At 38.5% G+C, this 20,369-nt stretch overlaps 1 protein-coding gene across 1 annotated transcript in view; it reads right to left on the minus strand.

Moving 5' to 3' along the window:
- Nucleotides 1–1,057: 1,057 nt before the first annotated feature.
- LOC126237042 (CKLF-like MARVEL transmembrane domain-containing protein 8) overlaps nt 1,058–20,369 on the minus strand; it is a 34,510-nt gene continuing 15,198 nt past the window's right edge. Inside the window, exons 4-5 of the mRNA XM_049946803.1 lie at nt 12,378–12,476; nt 1,058–1,767 (exon numbers count right to left, since the gene is read on the minus strand). Of these exons, the coding sequence (XP_049802760.1) occupies nt 1,630–1,767; nt 12,378–12,476 (237 nt within the window). The 3' untranslated portion in view covers nt 1,058–1,629. The remainder of the gene's footprint in view (nt 1,768–12,377; nt 12,477–20,369) is intronic.

A 20,369-nucleotide genomic window follows, 5' to 3' on the forward strand; every position in this document is an offset into this window, starting at 1 on the left:
GTTCTGAACATACTGCAGAAAGCTGATAAAGGGTACATTATGGTACAATATGAACACATATACAAGAAAATGAGTACATAAATTGCCAATTGTTGATACCTGCTCTTCTGACTAATATTACTTGCGTAGTCAACTTTCATATAAAACCAGCAAAATTTCATAAAAAAAACCAGAACACTGGATATCTAACTGTACACTGAAGAATACATAAAATAAGTGTAGGGCAACCACTCACCTATAGTGGATCGATGCATGAAGCACAGTAACACAAAACAACATTCACACTAGCTTTCAGGCACTAGCTCTTTTTCCAGCTATAGTATACACATTCCCAAACACAAACACACAGGCACCCAAAATTGCCTCTTGTGGCCACTGCAAGGCTCAGCCATGAAAGTGTGCATTTGGGTTTGTGTGGATTTTGTTGCGTATGTGGGCAGTATTGCTGCAGAAAAAGCTAGTACTTGAAAGCTTGTGTAAATGACATTTTCCATTGTGTGTTACTGTCCTCCATGAATCAATACACTATAGGAAATTTCCATTATTTTTTACAATCAATGAGTAACAAAGTGCCGTTCAAGGACAGCATAATCAAATTGATCTGCCTGCCAAAAATGTTAACTGAAAATATATTTCTGACAACTGTACACTTTTTCACAATACAGTGACCCAAAGAAGTGATTTGAGATTCAGTTATTAAATGGCGTATTAACTTCTGCATGAGCAATTATTAACAGAAAAAAGGTAAAAGTTCTCATTAGGAGAATAGAACAACAAATGTTACATGTTACAAATATCTGAGAGAGCAAAAACTGCTCCTGAATAGTAAACAAATATTTCTAAAATAGGTTATAAAACCTGATTAGTTTATGAATATTTAAATTAAACAAGGTTTTACCATTAACGTAAAGTATTTGTTCCTTTTTGTGTGGAATGTCCAGCATTCACTACAACAGTTTCCCCACAACAACTACTGCTAATAAACATTCAATTTATGCTGAACACTAGCAAAGTATTACTGAATATTTTACAGTTAAGTGGAAATATTTTCAAGAAGTTCAGTTCTAATAAGACATGGTATTTTCCAGTTAAGTATAAAACGCTTGTGATAACAAAAAGGCTTGTGAATATTATCTTTACACTGACTAGTGGACGTGTTGTTTAAAACCATTTTGATGTTAAGGGCAGTCAGCAAACAATGTATCAAGCCTACTGCTACAGTTTTTATCATTGCTTGTCTACTAACATGGAAAATCTTCAAAAAGTTGCCAGAGAAAACTTTATGAACATTTTTGGTGGGCTCATTGGTCCAGAAACAACTAGCAATAAAATATCAGTTTACAAAGTTCAACAATTAGTCACATTATATCCAACATAAATACAACAGCTGAACTAGCATACAAAAATATACAATTATTCTAGTGTAACCAGTACTATCTTAGCAATCACTATGACACCACGTACACAAAAAATCTGGTATCTAAATACATTGCAACAATTATATGTATAATTCAGTACAAAACACGAGTGAAATGCGTTAAACATTAATAGAAACTGGTTAAACAAGGCATTTGATATAACAGTACACTTCGTACAGAGGTTGTAAAGTCTTTTAAACTTTCGGTAATTTTAATATGCAGGGGACGATACTGTGCTTGTGGTCTTCTGAACAGTTCGTTGACCTTGAGCTATGCTACCAGATCGTACTGCCACAAACTTCAGATATGCATCAACTCCATATGCAACCATCGCAGCAAACCCAAAAAACTGTAAATTTCAAGAGGATATATTACTGAAAATTATATTGAGACATTTTATTACTCTCTTTAAGGATTAAAATATGCTGCAAATTTAAAGGCTGGTGCAAAACATATTTATTAATGTATTTATTTTATTTTTACGGCCATATTATTTATCTCTATTTTTCAAATTACTCGCTCAAACTGTAATGACAAATAATGACAGCTTTGAGGAACTAAAGAGCTCTGTCACCGGCCCCTCTGATCACAGGGTCCTTTATTGGCAATAATGGTGTAGTAAAGGAAAAATATGATTTTCCATTAAGCTTAAGATCTTTATACCGAGATAAATTAATGCCATAGGTCAAATAAAATAGCTGGTAGACACAGAATGCAAATACTTAAGGTGCTATTCTGGTGAAAATGATATGTTAGGTTTCAAACAATGGAACATCCAAGTTGGAATATCAACAATTTAAGGAAAAGATAGAGTGCTACTTACCACAAAGATGACACATCAAGTTGCAGATAGGCACAATTGAAAGATAAACATTAGCTTTCAGCCAGCCACACAAACACACACACACACAGAGAGAGAGAGAGAGAGATATGCACACATTCATCCTCATAAGCTAGTACACCTCGCGCACAAATGAAGGTCATCTCCAGCAACCCGGACCAGCCGGTCATGTGAGCATGAGGTATGCTTGCTTGTGTGAATCAATGAGTGTCTTTTCTGATGAAAGCTGGCTGAAAGCTTATTTAAAAGTGTCTTAAGTGTGCTGTCTGCAACTTAACATGTCATCCTTACACTAAGTAGCAATCTATCTTTTACTTATAATGTTGATATGTCAGTTTTCGGTGGTGAGGTTAATGTGTGGGAACACTGCTGGTGGCTCCTGTGGGACATTTTTTGCAGTGAAGGGCACTTTTTCCACTAAACAGATTAAAGAGATTAAACAAATTATATAGTGAACATTAGTACTTATGGTGTAGTGAGGGTCATTTGTATGTTACTGAACAATAATGGAATGGCTGCTTTTGGGTAACCCTTTGCAGCACTTACTGGCCATAAAAAAAAAAAGATGTGAAAGTCCAGTTAAATTCTGCAATATTGCACACATCAGTTACCTATGTATCATTTACTCTTACAGTTACCAGCTCCTAATCTATGGTTCCTCCTCCACTATATTTTAATTGTCTGTTCTATTGCTTGAAATGGGTCTCTTTCCCTTATAATATAATTTTTTCCAGGTTTGGATTATTTACTTTTTTTAAACATATACCTTGTAATGAGTTAAAACATCAACACAGGAGCAGTTTCACTGACAAACAGTTCCCTTTACTGCTTTGTTCCCAGGAAATGGAATTTAGTTTCTCTGACAGATTGATCCATAATTATTCAGAGAGTGATGCCTTTTTCACTTTCACTCAATTCCAGTGTTCAAACAATGACATTTTCCCAACATCTAAGAGATGTTCTTTCTACCATATACAACTGAAAATTTTAAGGTTGTTTTCCTCTCTCTGTTTATATGTTTTAGCATCTGATTGTTTATCTGTCTGGTTCTGCCCCTGTATCTCAAAATCGGGTTAGCATGGCTGCAAGATCCCCTCATGGACTAAGTCCCCAAAAGCATTTCTCAGTCTAGCCTGAAGTCTGCAGAAAGTGGTACAGGCAATGTATAGTAAAACTGGTCATTCATGCCCACTCAAGACTGCAAAATTACAGTTAACCTTTGCTACAACCTGATGTGCTGTTAGCAAATCTACCTTAAATAATATTCTGGGATGCCATTAGAGTTAATTTTTTAACAAACAAACAAAAATTCACAATTACTCAGTTTAATATGATTAATCACAAAGATTGCGAAAAATGAATATCATGTTTGACACAAAGATCTGGATACATCCTAAAGCTGACTGAAGGGCTCAGCGTGCAATAGAAATCTCTAGCACATGCCATATGTCAATGGAATGATCTGTAGGTTGCCAGAAACATACTGTCACTTGTTTCTTGATGAAACTAGACAGCTGTGTGGTGGAATTATGGTAACAAAGCTATGACAACACTAATGCTGGCCCTAGCCTGTGTCTGTATATGTGCAGATGGATGTGTGTGTGGGCGCGCATGTGCACAAGTGTATACCTGTCCTCCCCCCCCCCCGCTAAGGTAAGTCTTTCCGCTCCCGGGATTGGAATGACTCCTTACCCTCTCCCTTAAAACCCACATACTTTCGTCTTTCCCCTCTCCTTCCCTCTTTCCTAATGAAGCAACCTTGGGTTGCGAAAGCTTGAAATTTGTGTGTGTGTGTGTGTGTGTGTGTGTGTGTGTGTGTGTGTGTGTGTGCGTGCGTGCGTGCGTGTGCATGCGTGCGTGGGGGACCAACTTGGTACACATCCCTTATTGTCTGGCAACAACCTCTGTCAGGGTGAGAACTTCAGGAGATGTGATGTCAAACATCTCATATGCATGAAAAACTGCTGCGTTGTATGTGTTTGCAAGACATTTTGCAGGCAGTATCAATGTATGCTGCTGAATGTACCTGCACAAATATATCATGGTACAACACACAGTTCATGAGATATGACATCATAAACAGTGGGATGCATGATGCTTTAATACATTTATTCTTTACTATTAAGACACTCCTACAGTCTAGTCAACTTAAGGAAATCCCAGACACCTGGCATTGCTGTTAACAGCTTTCAACTGCAAAACTCGAATGGCTGTCTGCAGAAATAACCATCAACAGAGCTATGAAGAGGCTTTGCCATAGAGACGTTTACAAAATTGTGTTGTAGACTTGCGAAGCAGCTACACCCAGTGACAGAAACTGTGCGATACATTACACTACAGTTTCTTTGTTCCTTTCTTTTTCAGTTTCTAATGGAAAATTGGCAAACTGAATACCCGGCAGTGGTATGCTTCTCAGCCAGTATTCAATATAGAAAACATTAGTTCCATGCCTAAATATTTGGTTCCCTCCATTTATGATCACCAAATTGGATCCACTCTGAAGACTTGTTTGGCCTTTCCATACCACTTGCACATTTTCAGCAAAAAACTGGTACAGCCCACCTTGCTGCCTGCATTCCAATCATGGAAACTGTTTTCTTACTCGTCACTATCCATATCACTCTTTAACAGAGCAATTTATTCATCATACCTGCAGCATTCCAATAGAATTTAAAAATACAGTAAACTCCCGTTTATCTGAAATGATCGGGATGGTGGCCAGTGCAGATAATGAAAATTTTGGATAAACCGAAGTCCCCCATTTTCACACGTGAAACACCCAGAATTGTGTCAATACCGTGAAATATGATCGGAAAACTTGCATAGGGTACTTAGCATGTTGTTAATATGGTTGTGAATAAGCTTGCATGTTATTGACTGAAAAAATTGTGTTGACGTGTTAAAAAGATGCCAAAGTATGATTGAAAACTCAAAAGTTTTTAAATGCTGAATAACAATGCTCATTTATTTTGCATTCTTAGAGAAAAAATCCGCCTTATTTGGCAGCAGGAAAAAACCATGAGTTAAGTTTATTAACCTACTCTTTTGAACAAAAAATACACTGCTGTACAAAATTATGAAACAAAAAGTTTGTCTAAAGGAACTTTAAAGTAAATAAACTTTTAACTTATGGACACTGAAGTTCTAGGACGCTTCATTAGAATTTACTTTTTGGTAGAAAAGTGTAATTTTTTTTTGTTTTTTATTTTTGGCTTGAGAAACTTTTTTTGCAGCAACATATTTCCAATGTTGGAAACAAATGATTTTGGGATAAGCTGCCTCCTCCTGCTCACTGATGTACTCCAGGGCAGTTTGGATCGCTTCGTAACTGACTGTGTGCTGAATCTTTTTCTTTGTTTTGCCATCAGAGACATATTCTTCTGACACTTTCTGGTCGGTCGCAATTTGGACGATTTCTTCCTCAGTCAAATCAAAAAAGCCATTTTCCAACCACTCTTCAATGTCTTCGAAGTTCGCATCTTCACAAAACGGTGGCTTCTCCAGTAAATTCACTAAAATTACATCATTTTCGTCTCTTTCTGGCACATCAGCTTGAGTTTCAGTGTTGCCTCCTCCTCCCCACCACTGATGAGTTGCCTTATGATCTAAGTTTTTTTCCTAGATCTAAAGAGAGAAATTGGAGGAATTAGATTCCAAGCTACTGCAAGCCAATGAATGACACTTAAAACGTCAGTGTTTTAAGAGCTTGCACAAAATCATCTTCAGCATCAATCGCACCGATTAAGTAGTCAAGTAACTTGCGTCTATAATGTTTTTTCATTGCCTCAAGAACATCTTGGTCCATCGGTTTACAGAAGTGATGTTTGGTGGGAGAAAAAAAAATTTGGTATCCTCATCTTTTATATCATCTGGGTGAGGAGGAGCATTGTCCACAAGAAGTAACACTTTTTGACAAAGTCCATTTTCCTCCATGTATTTTTCTACAGCTGGAACAAACACTGCCTGGAACCACTCATTGAAGATGGCACCGTTCATCCATGTCTTGGACTGATTCATGTACCACAAAGGCAAAGGTTTATCACATGTCTGCCGTCTAAATGCTCTTGGTTTTTTCGATTTGCCAAGTAAGGCACAGTTTATGATTGCCAGTGGCATTACTGCATGCAAAGACAGCAACACTTTCTTTGTTCTTTTTATAACCGGATGCTGATTTTTCTTGTTTAGAGGCAAGGGTTTTTGTTGGCAACATTTTGTAATTCAAGACGATTTCATCACAGTTGTAAAGTTTATCGCCAGCATAATATCCTTTGCTGATGATTGTGTGCAGTTTCTTCTTATCCTCAGATGATGATTCTTTCCCCCCTTCTTGTCAATTGTTCCCTAATTCTCTCCCTGAAACTCTCTACAACCTCTGGTTCTTTCAGTTTATCCAGGTCTCATCTCCTCAAATTCCCACCTTTTTGCAGTTTCTTCAGTTTTAATCTACAGTTCATAACCAATAGATTGTGGTCAGAGTCCACATCTGCCCCTGGAAATGTCTTACAATTTAAAACCTGGATCCTAAATCTCTGTCTTACCATTATATAATCTATCTGATACCATCTACTATCTCCAGGATTCTTCCATGTATACAACCTTCTTTCATGATTCTTGAACCAAGTGTTAGCTATGATTAAGTTATGCTCTGCGCAAAATTCTACCAGGTGGCTTCCTCTTTCATTTCTTAGCCCCAATCCATATTCACCTACTATGTTTCCTTCTCTCCCTTTTCCTACTCTCGAATTCCAGTCACCCATGACTATTAAATTTTCATCTCCCTTCACTACCTGAATAATTTCTTTTATCTCATCATACATTTCATCAATTTCTTCATCATCTGCAGAGCTAGTTGGCATATAAACTTTTACTACTGTAGTAGGCGTGAGCTTCGTGTATCTTGGCCACAATAATGTGTTCACTATGCTGTTTGTAGTAGCTTACCCGTACTCCTATATTTTTTTTTTTATTCATTATTAAACCTACTCCTGCCTTACCCCTATTTGATTTTGTATTTATAACCCTGTATTCACCTGACCAAAAGTCTTGTTCCTCTTGCCACCGAACTTCACTACTTCCCACTATATCGAACTTTAACCTATCCATTTCCCTTTTTAAATTTTCTAACCTACCTGCCCAATTAAGGGATCTGACATTCCACACTCCGATCCGTAGAACAGCAGTTTTCTTTCTCCTGATAATGTCCTCCTGAGTAGTCCCCACCCGGAGATCCGAATGGGGGCTATTACCTCCGGAATATTTTACCCAAGAGGACGACATCATCATTTGACCATACAGTAAAGCTGCATGCCCTCAGGAAAAATTACAGCTGTAGTTTCCGCTTGCTTTCAGCTGTTCGCAGTACCAGCACAGCAAGGCCGTTTTGGTTAGTGTTACAAGGCCAGATCAGTCAATCATCCAGACTGTTGCCCCTGCAACTACTGAAAAGGCTGCTGCCCCTCTTCAGGAACCACATGTTTGTCTGGCCTCTCAATAGATATCCCTCCGTTGTGGTTGCACCTATGGTACGGCTATCTGTAACGTTGAGGCACGCAAGCCTCCCCACCAACGGCAAGGTCCAAGGTTCACTGGGGGGGGGGGGGGGGGGGGGGGGGTGTTTAAAATCTATTACACAAATTATATGAAGTGGCACCAGAGCCAGTGCTTATGTCAGAGGCAGTTGGAGGCCCTTTGGAGCTAATCTGTGGCAAGGCAACATCCATTAACCTAACCAAGGTAAATTCCTTCACTGTCTCCTTCATAATCCCATTTTGTAATTTTATGGCTAACCTCATGATAATTCCAATTCCAAAGAAAGCAGGTGCTGTCAGGTGTGAATATTACTTGATCTATCATTTTAAAAAGCCAAGATTGCAAAACACTAACACGAACTCTTTACAGAAGAAGAGTAGAAAATTTGGTAAAAGCCGACTTTGGGGAAGATCAGTTTGGATTCCGGAGAAATGTGGGAACACATGAGGCAATACAGAACCCAGAAATTCTCTTACTAGAGAGGATAAGGAAAGTCATTTATAGAATTTGTAGACTTACAGAAAGCTTTAGACAATGTTGACTGAAATACTCTGAAATACTGAAGGTAGCAGGGGTAAAATACAGGGAGTGAAACACTATTTACAATTTCTGCATAAAGAAGAGGGCAGTTACAAGAGTCAAATGACATGAAAGGAAAGAAGTAGTTGAGAATGGAGTTACACAGGATTGTAGCCTACCCCCAATGTTATTCAATCTTTAAACTTAGCAAGCAGTACAGGAAACCAAAGGAAAAAAAAAATTAGAGTAGGAATTAAAGTCCAGGAAGAAGAAATAAAAACTTGGAGGTTTGTTGACAACATTTTAATACTGTCAGAGACAGCAAAGGACTTGGATGAACAGTTGAATGGAATGGACAGTGTGTTGAAAGGGTATAAGATGAACATCAACAAAAGCAAGAACAGGGTAATGGAATATAGCTAATTAAATCGGGTGATAATGAGGAAATTAGATTAGGAAAAAGAGACAAAGTAGTAGATAGGTTTTGCTATTTGCACAGCAGAATAACTGATGATGGCTGCAGTTGAAAGGATACAAAATGTAGACTGGCAATGGCAAGAACAGCATTTTTGAAAAAGAGAAATTTGTTACCATCAAATATAGATGCATGTGTTAGGAAGTCTTTTCTGAAGGTAATTGTCTGAAGTGTAGCCATGCATGGAAGAGAAACCAGTTTACACAAGAAGAGAATAGAAGCTTTTGAAATGTGGTACTACAGAAGAGTGCTGTAGAATAGATCACATAACTAATAAGAAAGTACTAAATAGATTGGGGAGAAAAGAAATTTGTGGCACAACTGGACTAGAATATGGTATCAGTTGACAGGATGCATTCTGAGGCATCAAGGGATCATCAACTTAATAATGGAGGTGTGTGAGTGTGTGTGTGTGGGGGGGGGGGGGGGGGAAATCTTAGAGGGGGGACTAAGAGAAACACAGTAAACAGATTCACAAGGTTTCAGTAGTTATTTGAAGGGGAAGAGGCTTCATAATACAGAGTAACATGTAGAGTGGCACAAAACCAGTCTTCGGCCTGAAAACCCAGCAACCAAAACTCATTTCTGCTGTTCCACATTACTTTTTTTTCTGTGACTTATTCTCAATCAATAGTGCATGCTCATTAGACTGTCGTTTCCTTTCAACAGGTCCTGCAGTTTTACCTCGCTTTCACTGAGGATAACATTGGCATCAGCAAATCTTATCATTGCTATTCTTTCACTCTGAATTTTAAATGCACTCCTGTACAGTTCTTTTATTTCTACCACTGCTACTTCAATGCAGAGAGTGAACATAAGGGGGTGAAATACTACTGTCTCTCACATTTTCTAAGCCTAGCACTTCATTCTTTGTCTTCCATTCTTACTGTTCCCTCTTTTCAATATCACCCATCTTTCCCTACAGCTTACACCTGCTTTTCTGAGAGTTTCTAAACTTTTGTTCTTTACATTGTTGAACCCTTTTTTATATTGATAAATCCTATGAATGTGCCTTGATTTTTCTTAAGTCTAGTTTCCATTATGGAGTGCAACGTCAGAACTGCCTCTCTGGTGACTTTACTTTTCCCAAAGCCAAACTGGTCAACAACTAATAGATTCTCAGTTTTCTTTTTAATTTGTCTGTATATTATATTCAACAGCAACTTGAATGTGTAAGCAGTTACGCCGGATATGCGATAGTGTTTGCCCTTATCTGCCTTTGCTATCTTGGGAGTGTGTGGATGATATTTTTCCAAAAAACTGACAGCATACCTCCGCAATACTAAGATTCTACAGACCAACTTTAGTAGTCATACAGTTCCCACTTCCCCACGATTTCAGAATTTCCAAAGGACCTTTCTTCTTCTTCTTCTTCTTCTCCTTCTTCATGGTCTTCAGTGTACTTTTTCTGCCTACTGACTATCCTCTGTGTTGGAAAGTGGAATTCTCTTTACACTCAAAGTTGATGCTTTTGCTTTTCATTTCACCAAAGGTTGTTTTGAGTTTTCTGTATGCCGAATAAGTCCTTCCAACAACCATTTCCTTTTTTATTTCTTTACATTTTCTCTGCTGTCACTTTACTCTGGCTTCCATGCACTACCAATCCATTTCATTCCTAACTGCATTATGCCTATCTGATCCTCTACAGTTTTTACTTCTTTCCTCTATCAACTGAAGTATTTCTCCTATTACCCAAGATTTCTTCACAGTTATACTCCTTGTACCAATGGTTGGCACTCCAACTTCAGTTTTGGCATTTTTCTTGAGCTGTCCATTCCCTTCAACTGAATTGCCTACTATGGTATTCATTATCACTGTATTAATAGCCGTAGAAAACTTCAATCTCATCTTACGATTCCTCAGTACTTCAGTATCCCAGTTCTTTCACACAGATTCTTTGGGCAATTCTTTTTAACTTTAGTCTACTCTTCATCATTTCTAAATTGTCATCTGTGTCTGTATCTGCTCCTCGGCACATGTCACAATCCAATATCTGATTTTAAAATCTTCTGACATCAATTTAATACAGCTGAATCCTCCCTTGTCTCTGAACCTTTTCCAGGTACATGTCTTCCTCATGCAATTTTTTAATTGCACACTACTGGTAGTTGAAATTTATTGCAAAATTCTATTATACTTCCTTCTCACTCAGTCCTGCTATAGAGCCCATAATCTCGCACTACTGTCTTCTATTCCTTTCCCTAGTATAATGCTCAAAGTAGACACGATTATTATATTTTCAGCTCCCTTTAAATACTGAATTACACGTTCAGTAACCTCACATTCACAATCTCTTCATCTTGTGCTCGTGACGCAGACGTGTGTACTGTTGTCATTGTTTGTGGACGATTCTGACGAGAACGATCCTATAGTGTAATTGTTCACAATAAGCCACTCTCTGCCCTACTTTCCCATTCATAATATAGTCTACGATGCTTTCCTAGACCACGGAGCCAACAAAGTTTATATTGTGGGCAATACTGCCCTACCCCTGATCCGTTGTCTCTCCACCCGTAGTGTAGCCAATAGTTGTAATAGTGAATTTAGTACCTGCACAGGCGTAACAACACTGCTAAACAACATTGTCAGCACAAGGTACAGAACAGGTCAACAGGGGCTCAACAACAAGCCGGGAAACAGAACCCTGCAAGAGGAAATGAAAACTCGCTGTTCGAGTCTAATCTACAGGGAAGCAGAAATTACAAAACAATGCAGGTAAGTCACAGGGGTCAATAACACATAGCAGGCACAGTCAGTTGACGACTGAGCACACAAACAGCACACTGTAAGAGGATGTTCACCGTGGTTGAACTCAGCATTAGAACTCACCCAGCTGGCTCACTGCCATGGGTAGCACGCACTGCATGCACCCTCCATGACAGTTGTACGCTCTCTTCAATAGCAATACCACGTCAGCCCACCTGCATATGTTGCAATGCCCAATGGCAGAGATACTTAAGTTAACATCACAATTACTGTGCCTATCTGACGAGACTCTTGACATCTCAGAACCACCTGCTTGCATATTATCTACCCACATGTCATGCACTGATACCAGAGGCTCTTCATGGACACCACCCAGCCACAACATGGGCCACCTTGTAGAATGGACTTTAGACAGAGTCCCAGCACCCCAAAAAGAGAGATACATACTCTATGATTTACACAGAGAGCTCTCAACAAACCCATCACAAGTGCATTTCCTGCACTAAAAGAGGAATACGGCAATGCACAATGGATTGGCTACTGCCAGAGTTCCATATATAGTCTATAATTCACCAAGGAGGGAGGAGGAAAGGATTGCTGGATAAACATAACATACCTTTTTGATAATGTGGCTGTCAATCTGGTTGAAGGTTGTGACTAAACTTGACATAACTGTTTGCAGCCAACAGTTCTATTTATTTGGAGTTTTGTATAATCCTGACAAGCAACTTAGCAGTCTGTTATGATGTCAATCTCTCAGTCTTAACACATGAAAGTTACTTTTTGGGAAACAATTGGTGAAACAGTTGGAGAAAAAAGTTTGACATGAGTTCAAATTTAACAATATTCATTTACATCTAAATAATTCAAGACTGAATATTATACTTACTGCAGCTGCACCATATGCTTCATCATGCCTCCCATAGTCAGCAGCCAGAGAAGCAGCAATTAAGTAAAAGAAAGTCCACACAGCACAGAACACAAATTCCTGTGCAGAAAACACCATATGTAAAAGCTTTCACATGGGAACACATAATTCTTATCACAATCTTAGTTTAATCCTCTACTGGATAATCCACTGCCATAACGTAAGAAAGCAACATGTTGATTTAGTTAAAAAAAAAACTGAGTTTCTACGATAGATATAAATCACAGTTCTCCTCCTTTCAGTTTAATTCTCATTAAATGTCCAACTATAATTATAATGATTGGTAAACTGTTGATAATTATTTTTCTATGGGTTTCAAAAGGAACAGTAAACACCAGTGATTTCTGTGCACAATGGCAGCAACAAGTAAAGTTTTAATTGAAATATGGACAAACTTTTTGATGCTGATAAAACTGCAAGATAACCCAAAACACGTTCGTCTAATCATGACAACTTTTTGTTGCTCACAAACTGTGTGTCTTAATGCAATTTTAGCAGGGTTCACTAGAATATTATGTAATAAATTCCTAAACAAATGGTGCAACGTTTTAGTGAATTTCATTTCTACAATGTATTCACTACCATCTCATTTTTGCAGTGTTTTCATTGACATTCTGTTCTTGTAATTTTTTCAGTGATCTTTAGGAAAAACCGCTCTGTCTGTTTGTTTTGCAACTTCACCTGAGTACACAGAAGATTTACATTTACATAAATGATTTATTCTGCAGATAAAATAATGCTTGAGATGCAGATTTTTGTTTCACGTAACTTGCTTCTTCCCCAAATTCAGTTGCTGTAAAAAGATGGGCGCAGCTTACACATAAGGACCTTCTCAGTAATTGCAGTTAACTGTTCTTGGGTGAATTTCACAAACTTTCATAAAAAGCCATATGTCTTAACAGAATAAAATTGTAGGATCAGTGCCAGTTTCCTTATTTGCTGAGAATATTATGATATGATTCTTTAAGTTTTCCCGGCGTATTGAATGTTCGATGAGATTTCGGGATTGCAGCCGGATCATGTTGACTTCTTGCCATGATATTTCAGCTGGCACTCGTCCAGCCATCTTCAGGGGAGTGTCCGTCACTGGAGACTGCAAGTTACCGGAGTCAACTTATAGCAAAAAATTGGCACGAAAACGCATGCGCATTCGCCTACATCACAGGAGTGTCCTCTATCAAAATCCGTGCCCTCTGGAGCTACTGTTCTATCGTTGGTGGACGGGCGCATACGCTTGGTGAAAACTACAGACGCTAAACAGACGTCAGATATTGCAAGACATGTCATTATGAATAAATTGTCTCCTCTCAGAGGAAATTAAAGAAATCAAAATATTCGTTGTTAAATAAAAAAATAGGTTGAGGAAAGGACTCAACCTACTTTTTATTTAACAATGAATATTTTGAGCAGACTGATGGTGTTGCCATGGGCAGTCCTGTCTCGCCTTTGGTAGCAAACTTTTTATGGAAGACTTTGAGGAAGGGGCACTAGACTCGGCAGAACTGAAACCGAAAGTTTTCTGGCGATATGTAGATGACACTTTCATAGTGTGGCCCCATTGTGAAGAAGAACTGTCATGGTTCTTGCAACATTTGAATGCAATCCACAAGGACATCCAGTTTATGATGGAAATAGAGAAGGATGGTTGCTTGCCATTTTTGGATGTCTTGGTTACTAAGAGTGGATGGGTCATTAGGGCATTCTGTCTACCGTAAGCCAACACATACAGACTTTTACTTGCTAGCGTAGAGTTATCACCCTGCACAAACTACCGGCGCCCTAAGAACTTTGGTGCTCCGGGCTCATGTTGTTTCTGATGGAGACAGCCTTACAAAGGAGCTGGAACATATAGAGTCGGGTGTTCAGAGGAAATGGTTACTCTCCACATCAGATTAGAACAGTACTAAGAAGGAAGAAATGTGACCACCTACAAAATCAAGAAGATAAGGAGCTATTCAAGTTGTAACATTATGTGATTGCCTTATCATTTTAAATCATTCACTAATCGAGCAGTCGCTCGGCAACAGCTAAAGTTAGCAAATAACGTTGCGAAAATGTAAAAGGTGGACGACCTGTGACGTAACTTGTTTATTGTCGAAGCGCCGTCAGAGATGCTGTGAGTTATTGACTTTGAAAACCGCGGCGCGAAAAACGGACAGAAGAAGAACATTTTTACACATTTTGTTTGGATGTACGAGATATTCTCGATGAACAGTTACTCATTCTTCTGTTGTCTCCTGTAACTTGTGTCGGACGCGCATGTCTTGCCGCCGTATTATTATTGTCAAAATTAATATTGTTCTAGTGTAAAGTAAATGTGTAATACTAAAAGTGCCTAGCAGTAAATTTATTGTGTGACGTGTATGTGAAAACGTCAAAGGAATTGTTTTCATTAAGAGAAGTGCCAGTCAAAACGGCATCCATGTTAATTTCTTCATTGCAGTGTAAGTTCGTCTATTAATTGCCATAAATTCAGAGTTAAATGGAACTGGTGTATGGACTATTCATTTACTATAGAATCTATGTCTCACTTCTTCATGAAATTATTTAATTTTCTATGTGTTTCTGCCAAATAGAGAGTTCACAGTCACTAATTCTTTCGTCGAGTTCGGACGGAAGTTGCATGCGGTGAAATATTTTCTCCGCGCCATGTTCTATTGGTAAATGCATGATAAACTACGGTCCCTTAGGAAATTCATGTTGAGCTATCCAAAATAATTATATTTTGAATAGGCATTTACTCTCCTCTGCAATGCAACTTCCGACTGATCAGACGATCAACAAGAAACAGCCGCAGACGGTCGGCGTTCGCAAATATGTTTCCACCGCTGATTATAGCTATATGTTACAGCACAAAAGTAACATATTGTTATAATTAGAGACTACGAACGGGGACATTTATAACTGTATGTTTATGTATACACATTACGTAAACATATCGTTATAAAGTCCAGGGCATTCCTTCCATACGTCTGCTACCTTTCATCTAAAATAGGCAGGATTCTAAGGAAACAAAGTTGAAATAATCTTCCGGCCACCAGCGAAGGTTAGTGCCCTTCTCGGTTCAGTAAAGGACGATCTGGGTCTGCGGAAGCCCGGGATCTATAAAATTCCTTGCCAGTGTGGCAAAGCTTACACCAGTCAGACGACATGCACAGTACATGAAAGGTGTGTTGAACACGAACACCACACTCGCCTTTCGCAGCCCAGTAAGTTAGCAGTAGCTGAGCATTGTATTACTACAGGACACGCTATGGATTTTTCTGCTACGAAAATCTTGGCCACAGCGAAAACTTTATGGAATTCCGTAATTGAAGAATCTGTGGAGATACGCCTAGCGCAAAATCTTATAAATCGTGATGGCGGTTTTCAACTGGACAAGGTTTGGGACCCGGTGATCTCTGTAATTTCCTCTGAGAGAAGACAATTTATTCATAATGACACGTTTGGTGACATCTGACGTCAGTTTTTAGCGATTCGTGCGCGCATTCCGACAGAGGGTGGACATGTAGTTTTCACCAAGCTCATGCGTCTCTGCGCCGCAGATAGAACAGTAGCTCCAGAGGGCGCGGATTTCCATAGAGGGCACTCCTGTGATGGAGGCCAATGTGCACGCATTTTTGTGCCAATTTTTTGCTGTAAGTTGACTCCGGGAACCTGCAGTCTCCAGTGACGGACACTCACCTGAAGATGGCTGGAAGATTGCCAGCCAAAATATCGTGGCAAGAAGTCAACATGAATCAACATGATCCGGCTGCAATCCCGAAGTCTCATCAACAATATTGTGACACTTTACCACTACCTTGAAGTTCCAAAGACACCAACATTTGTATTATGTTTTCACTATAACATATAAGAAACTGAATGACCATCTAACTGCACTATTATTAGTCTACATCACACACCAAACTGCTTCATATGTTCCTTCATTAGCACATTCTCTGCTTGTACTGTCATATTGTGCATTCAGCTTTTTTGGATTTTGAAGACCATAGCTGTGATGGTTATAAACATGTGTGCTAAGCACCAAAAGAATGAAATTCTACTGTAAGATGATGATGATGATGATTCTACTGCATAAAAAACAGAAATTATCAGGATCAGTTGGTGTCTCCAGACTTAACCATATTGGGAACTGACGAGTCCAATTTTAAACACGTTAGGCTCCTTAATGTCCTGAGCATTGTGGAAACAGCAGTAGGATTAACACTGGCTGCCACAAGAAGTGCTGTTAACTCTTTTGTTAGCCAATCTACGAAATTTGAACTTTTTGATTTAACTAATAAAAGAAGAAACATCTGTCTAGTCTAGTCCTCATGCAAAGGGCAGAAGAATGCGGCTAACCAGAATTTTAATTTTGTCATCTAAGATAGGTAAGAAAAAAGACAAGGCTGTTTCTGCTTTGACATTCGAAAACTTTTCAATGTACAACCCAAACATTAGAACTGTTTCATGTATTTGACTATGCAATGTACTGGTCTAGTTTCGGAAGCATTTCAAAAACATGTTCACTGTTTCTGAAAATGTTCTCCATACAGCACTGAAAACTATTTTGTACTCATTTTTTAAGTACTACATGTATTTCTTCATACAGTTGTTCCAGAAGAATTCTGTAGCTTTCACTGACTAATGTTTTGAACATATACCTCACATTGTTATAAAGTGAGATTAAATCAGTTTGAATCTTTTATTTTAAAATGACCAATACAGCTGAGAAATTCATTTTTGCATTTCCTTTCAGTCAACACTCAACAAATGGGGATGAGGTTTCCTATCTTGCATGGAATTTCTAATAACTCTTCATGTGAAAGAAGGCTAGTCTGAGGTTCAACAACCCCCTCCACCCCCCACCCCACCAAAATAAATAAATAAATAAATAAATAAATAAATAAATAAATAAAATAAAACAAATTCAACTTGCATTTTTATATTAATTGGTCAATATCTGCCCCAACTACCACACTGCAAAAGCATGCAGTTTGCAGGAAAATTTCACTACGTGAAATGAGAGATGGAAGTTTTCATTTACATATTTAAATGCTTATGAAAACAAAAAGCTAAACTGTTTGCAAGTAATCTTCTACAAACTTAATTATTTACTATTTCAACAAGATGGCCACTACTTCACAATTTCTTCAACAGTAAAATTACTTATTTTAGTTTTAGCTTCCACTTATCTGCATTTGATAACCAAAGAGTCTCACACATGTCAAGTGCTTCCCTTCCCATACACATGCTTTATTACTGAAGACATTATCTATTAAACTAGTGAATGGGCTACAAAGGAGAGGATCAGTAGGAAGTTTTGAAAGAACCAAGGTTATTAGAAATGGAGTACTTACTTGGAGCCAATAAGGATCAAGGAAGGAATCCCCATTACTTTGCCCATGAACACTTCCCAGCTTTCATCTGATGTGATTAGGGAAACGATGGATATTAATCAGGAAGGCTGGTCTGGGATTAAACCGTAAACCTTCGATAATTTCAGCATCTTACCACATCAACTCTCTTGTAAAGTCATAAATCAATAGTTCTGAAAGAGCATCAGCCACAATTAGTATCTTAATATTAGTTTTCATTAAAAAAGTAGTCTAATTAGCCGAAATTCAATTTAACCAAATAAACATGGTAACATTAGTATATGAATGACTTGCTAATTTGTATACAGTAGTGATTTGTCACTCCACATAGTAGCATCAGCTTTCTGATGAAAGTAATTTGGATGCAGAAAAAGAGAAAGAATCATTAGTCATTTAGAACAATTTTAAGTATTAAAGTCATCTAAAGATTTTTTCGTCATGGGCCAAAGTGGTCTGGATTCACACAAAGGCCACAACGAGGCAGACTACAAAGACTGACTGACATTTTCAACATGGGTGCAACAAGATGTTTCTATTCAACATTCAATTATCAACCTGATGGGGAAATCCTTAGATGAAGCTACCATGTTTATGTTTGCAAGCAGTTTTAATACTGCTACTTAACTTATGTCACCTCACTAAAGGAATTTATCAGTACCATCGAAGAGACTGTGCACCATCTTGCAACAGACACAACAGAGGAAATTTGTCTGGAGTCTTGCTGTATTTTGACGAGAGCCACACCACTGAAAAGCAACATTTCGCCTATGGGGAAGACAACCCTCCAAAACTCAAGAGCAGATGTGGATACGGCAGTAGGCGAGCTGGAGCAAGGTAACTATTGTGCTGACGTCACAGGATGCATATCAAGATCAATGTTTTATTGTGTGAATCAGCTTATCACAAGATCGATAATGATCCTACCGTGTGATGCGAAAAGCAGAACTTTCATCTAACAGTTTCCTGCCACAGGAGGTCAGTAAGAGGCTGAAACCAAATAATTCAGTTCCACCTAGACTGCATGGACTACCCAAGATCCACAAAGGTGTGCCTTTACGTGCAACACTGAACAATATAGGAGCAGCCAGCTATGATTTGGCCGAGTATTTGGCACCTTTACTTAAGCCCATTGTAGGTAAGTGTCCACATACATTTTATCAGCACATTTCAGTTGCTTAAGCTAGAAAGCAACAACTTTATCAGTTTCAATCTCTTTTCTTTTTACAAATGTGGATTCACTACATCTCACTGTTAACAGGTTTGTGACTCATTGCAGCAATGGTCAATCACACTCTCTCCTCAACACACTTTATTTAATGAACAAGTTTTTTTTAAACACTCTGATGGTGTCAGCATGGGGAGCCCTTTGACTCCCCTTGTGGCCAATCTTTTTATGGAAGATTTGGAGGAGCGAGCGCTTACCTCAGCTACGTATTTTAAAACCCACGGTATTTTGGCAATATACTGACACTTTTATAGTTTGTCCTCATGGTTTGGACAGTCTCCTAGAGTTCCTTCAAAATCTCAACTCCATACATGAAAACATAATATTTACTATGGAGATGGAGAAAGATGGTTGCTTACTGCTTTTAGACATCTTAATTGCGACATAATGGCAAGGGCACACTTTGGGCATTCGGTATTTCGAAAACCAATTCATACAGACCTTTACTTACAAGCTACTAATCTCCACCATCGGGCAAATGAAAGGCATTCTTAAAACCTTAATTCACTGAGCCCATACTATCTCAGATACTAATAATCTACAAATTGAACTCTAACATCCATAAAGTTTATTTCTGAAGAATGGATATTCATCTCAGCACGTACAGAACACTACAGGCATACAAAGAACAGAACAAGGATGAGGATGAGCTCATCAAAGCAACTGCTTATCTACCATATGTAGGAAATGTTTCAGCAAAAATAGGCAGAATATTAAGAAGAATAAGTAATCTTTCATCATCCTTCCAAAACCTCAGCACTTTTGAGATATGCCAAAGATGACACAGTTGCACATGGTAGGTACTTACAGGATTCCATGCAAAAGTGGCAATCTTATATAGGGCAAATGACACACACATTGCAGAAGCGCACTGTAGGACATCAGTGACGTATTCGCCTTCTCCAAGCCAGTAAGTCTGCTATGGCTGAACATTTTACAGCTACTGGGCATTTGATGAAACACAAAAACAAAAATTTTGACCCATAAGTCAAACTTTTCAAGCTGCATCATCAGTGAATCAGTTCAAATAGACAATTGTCAGAGTTGCTTTATCAACTTCTGCATAAAATCAGGTCACTGAAAAACTTCATGCTCTGCTGCTGTTCTATGTTTCTGTGGGAAGACAATATATTTGATACTGATGAGATGAGCTTTCACCATGGTGGGCACAAAGAGTTGCAGCAGAAAAGCATTTGCTCTAGCAGCACATGCACAACAACAGCTGCATACACCACACGTGCACGAGCAGGCTCTTAAATGCTGGAGATCAGTGCATTTTCATCAGTATTCACCTGAAGGTGGCCAGAAAAGACTACACTAAAATATCATGCCAACAAGATGCAGACATCCAGCAATTCCCCCAAAATT

The sequence above is a fragment of the Schistocerca nitens genome, chromosome 2 (assembly GCF_023898315.1).
Source record: "Schistocerca nitens isolate TAMUIC-IGC-003100 chromosome 2, iqSchNite1.1, whole genome shotgun sequence".
In the NCBI taxonomy this organism is placed as follows: Eukaryota; Metazoa; Arthropoda; class Insecta; order Orthoptera; family Acrididae; genus Schistocerca; species Schistocerca nitens.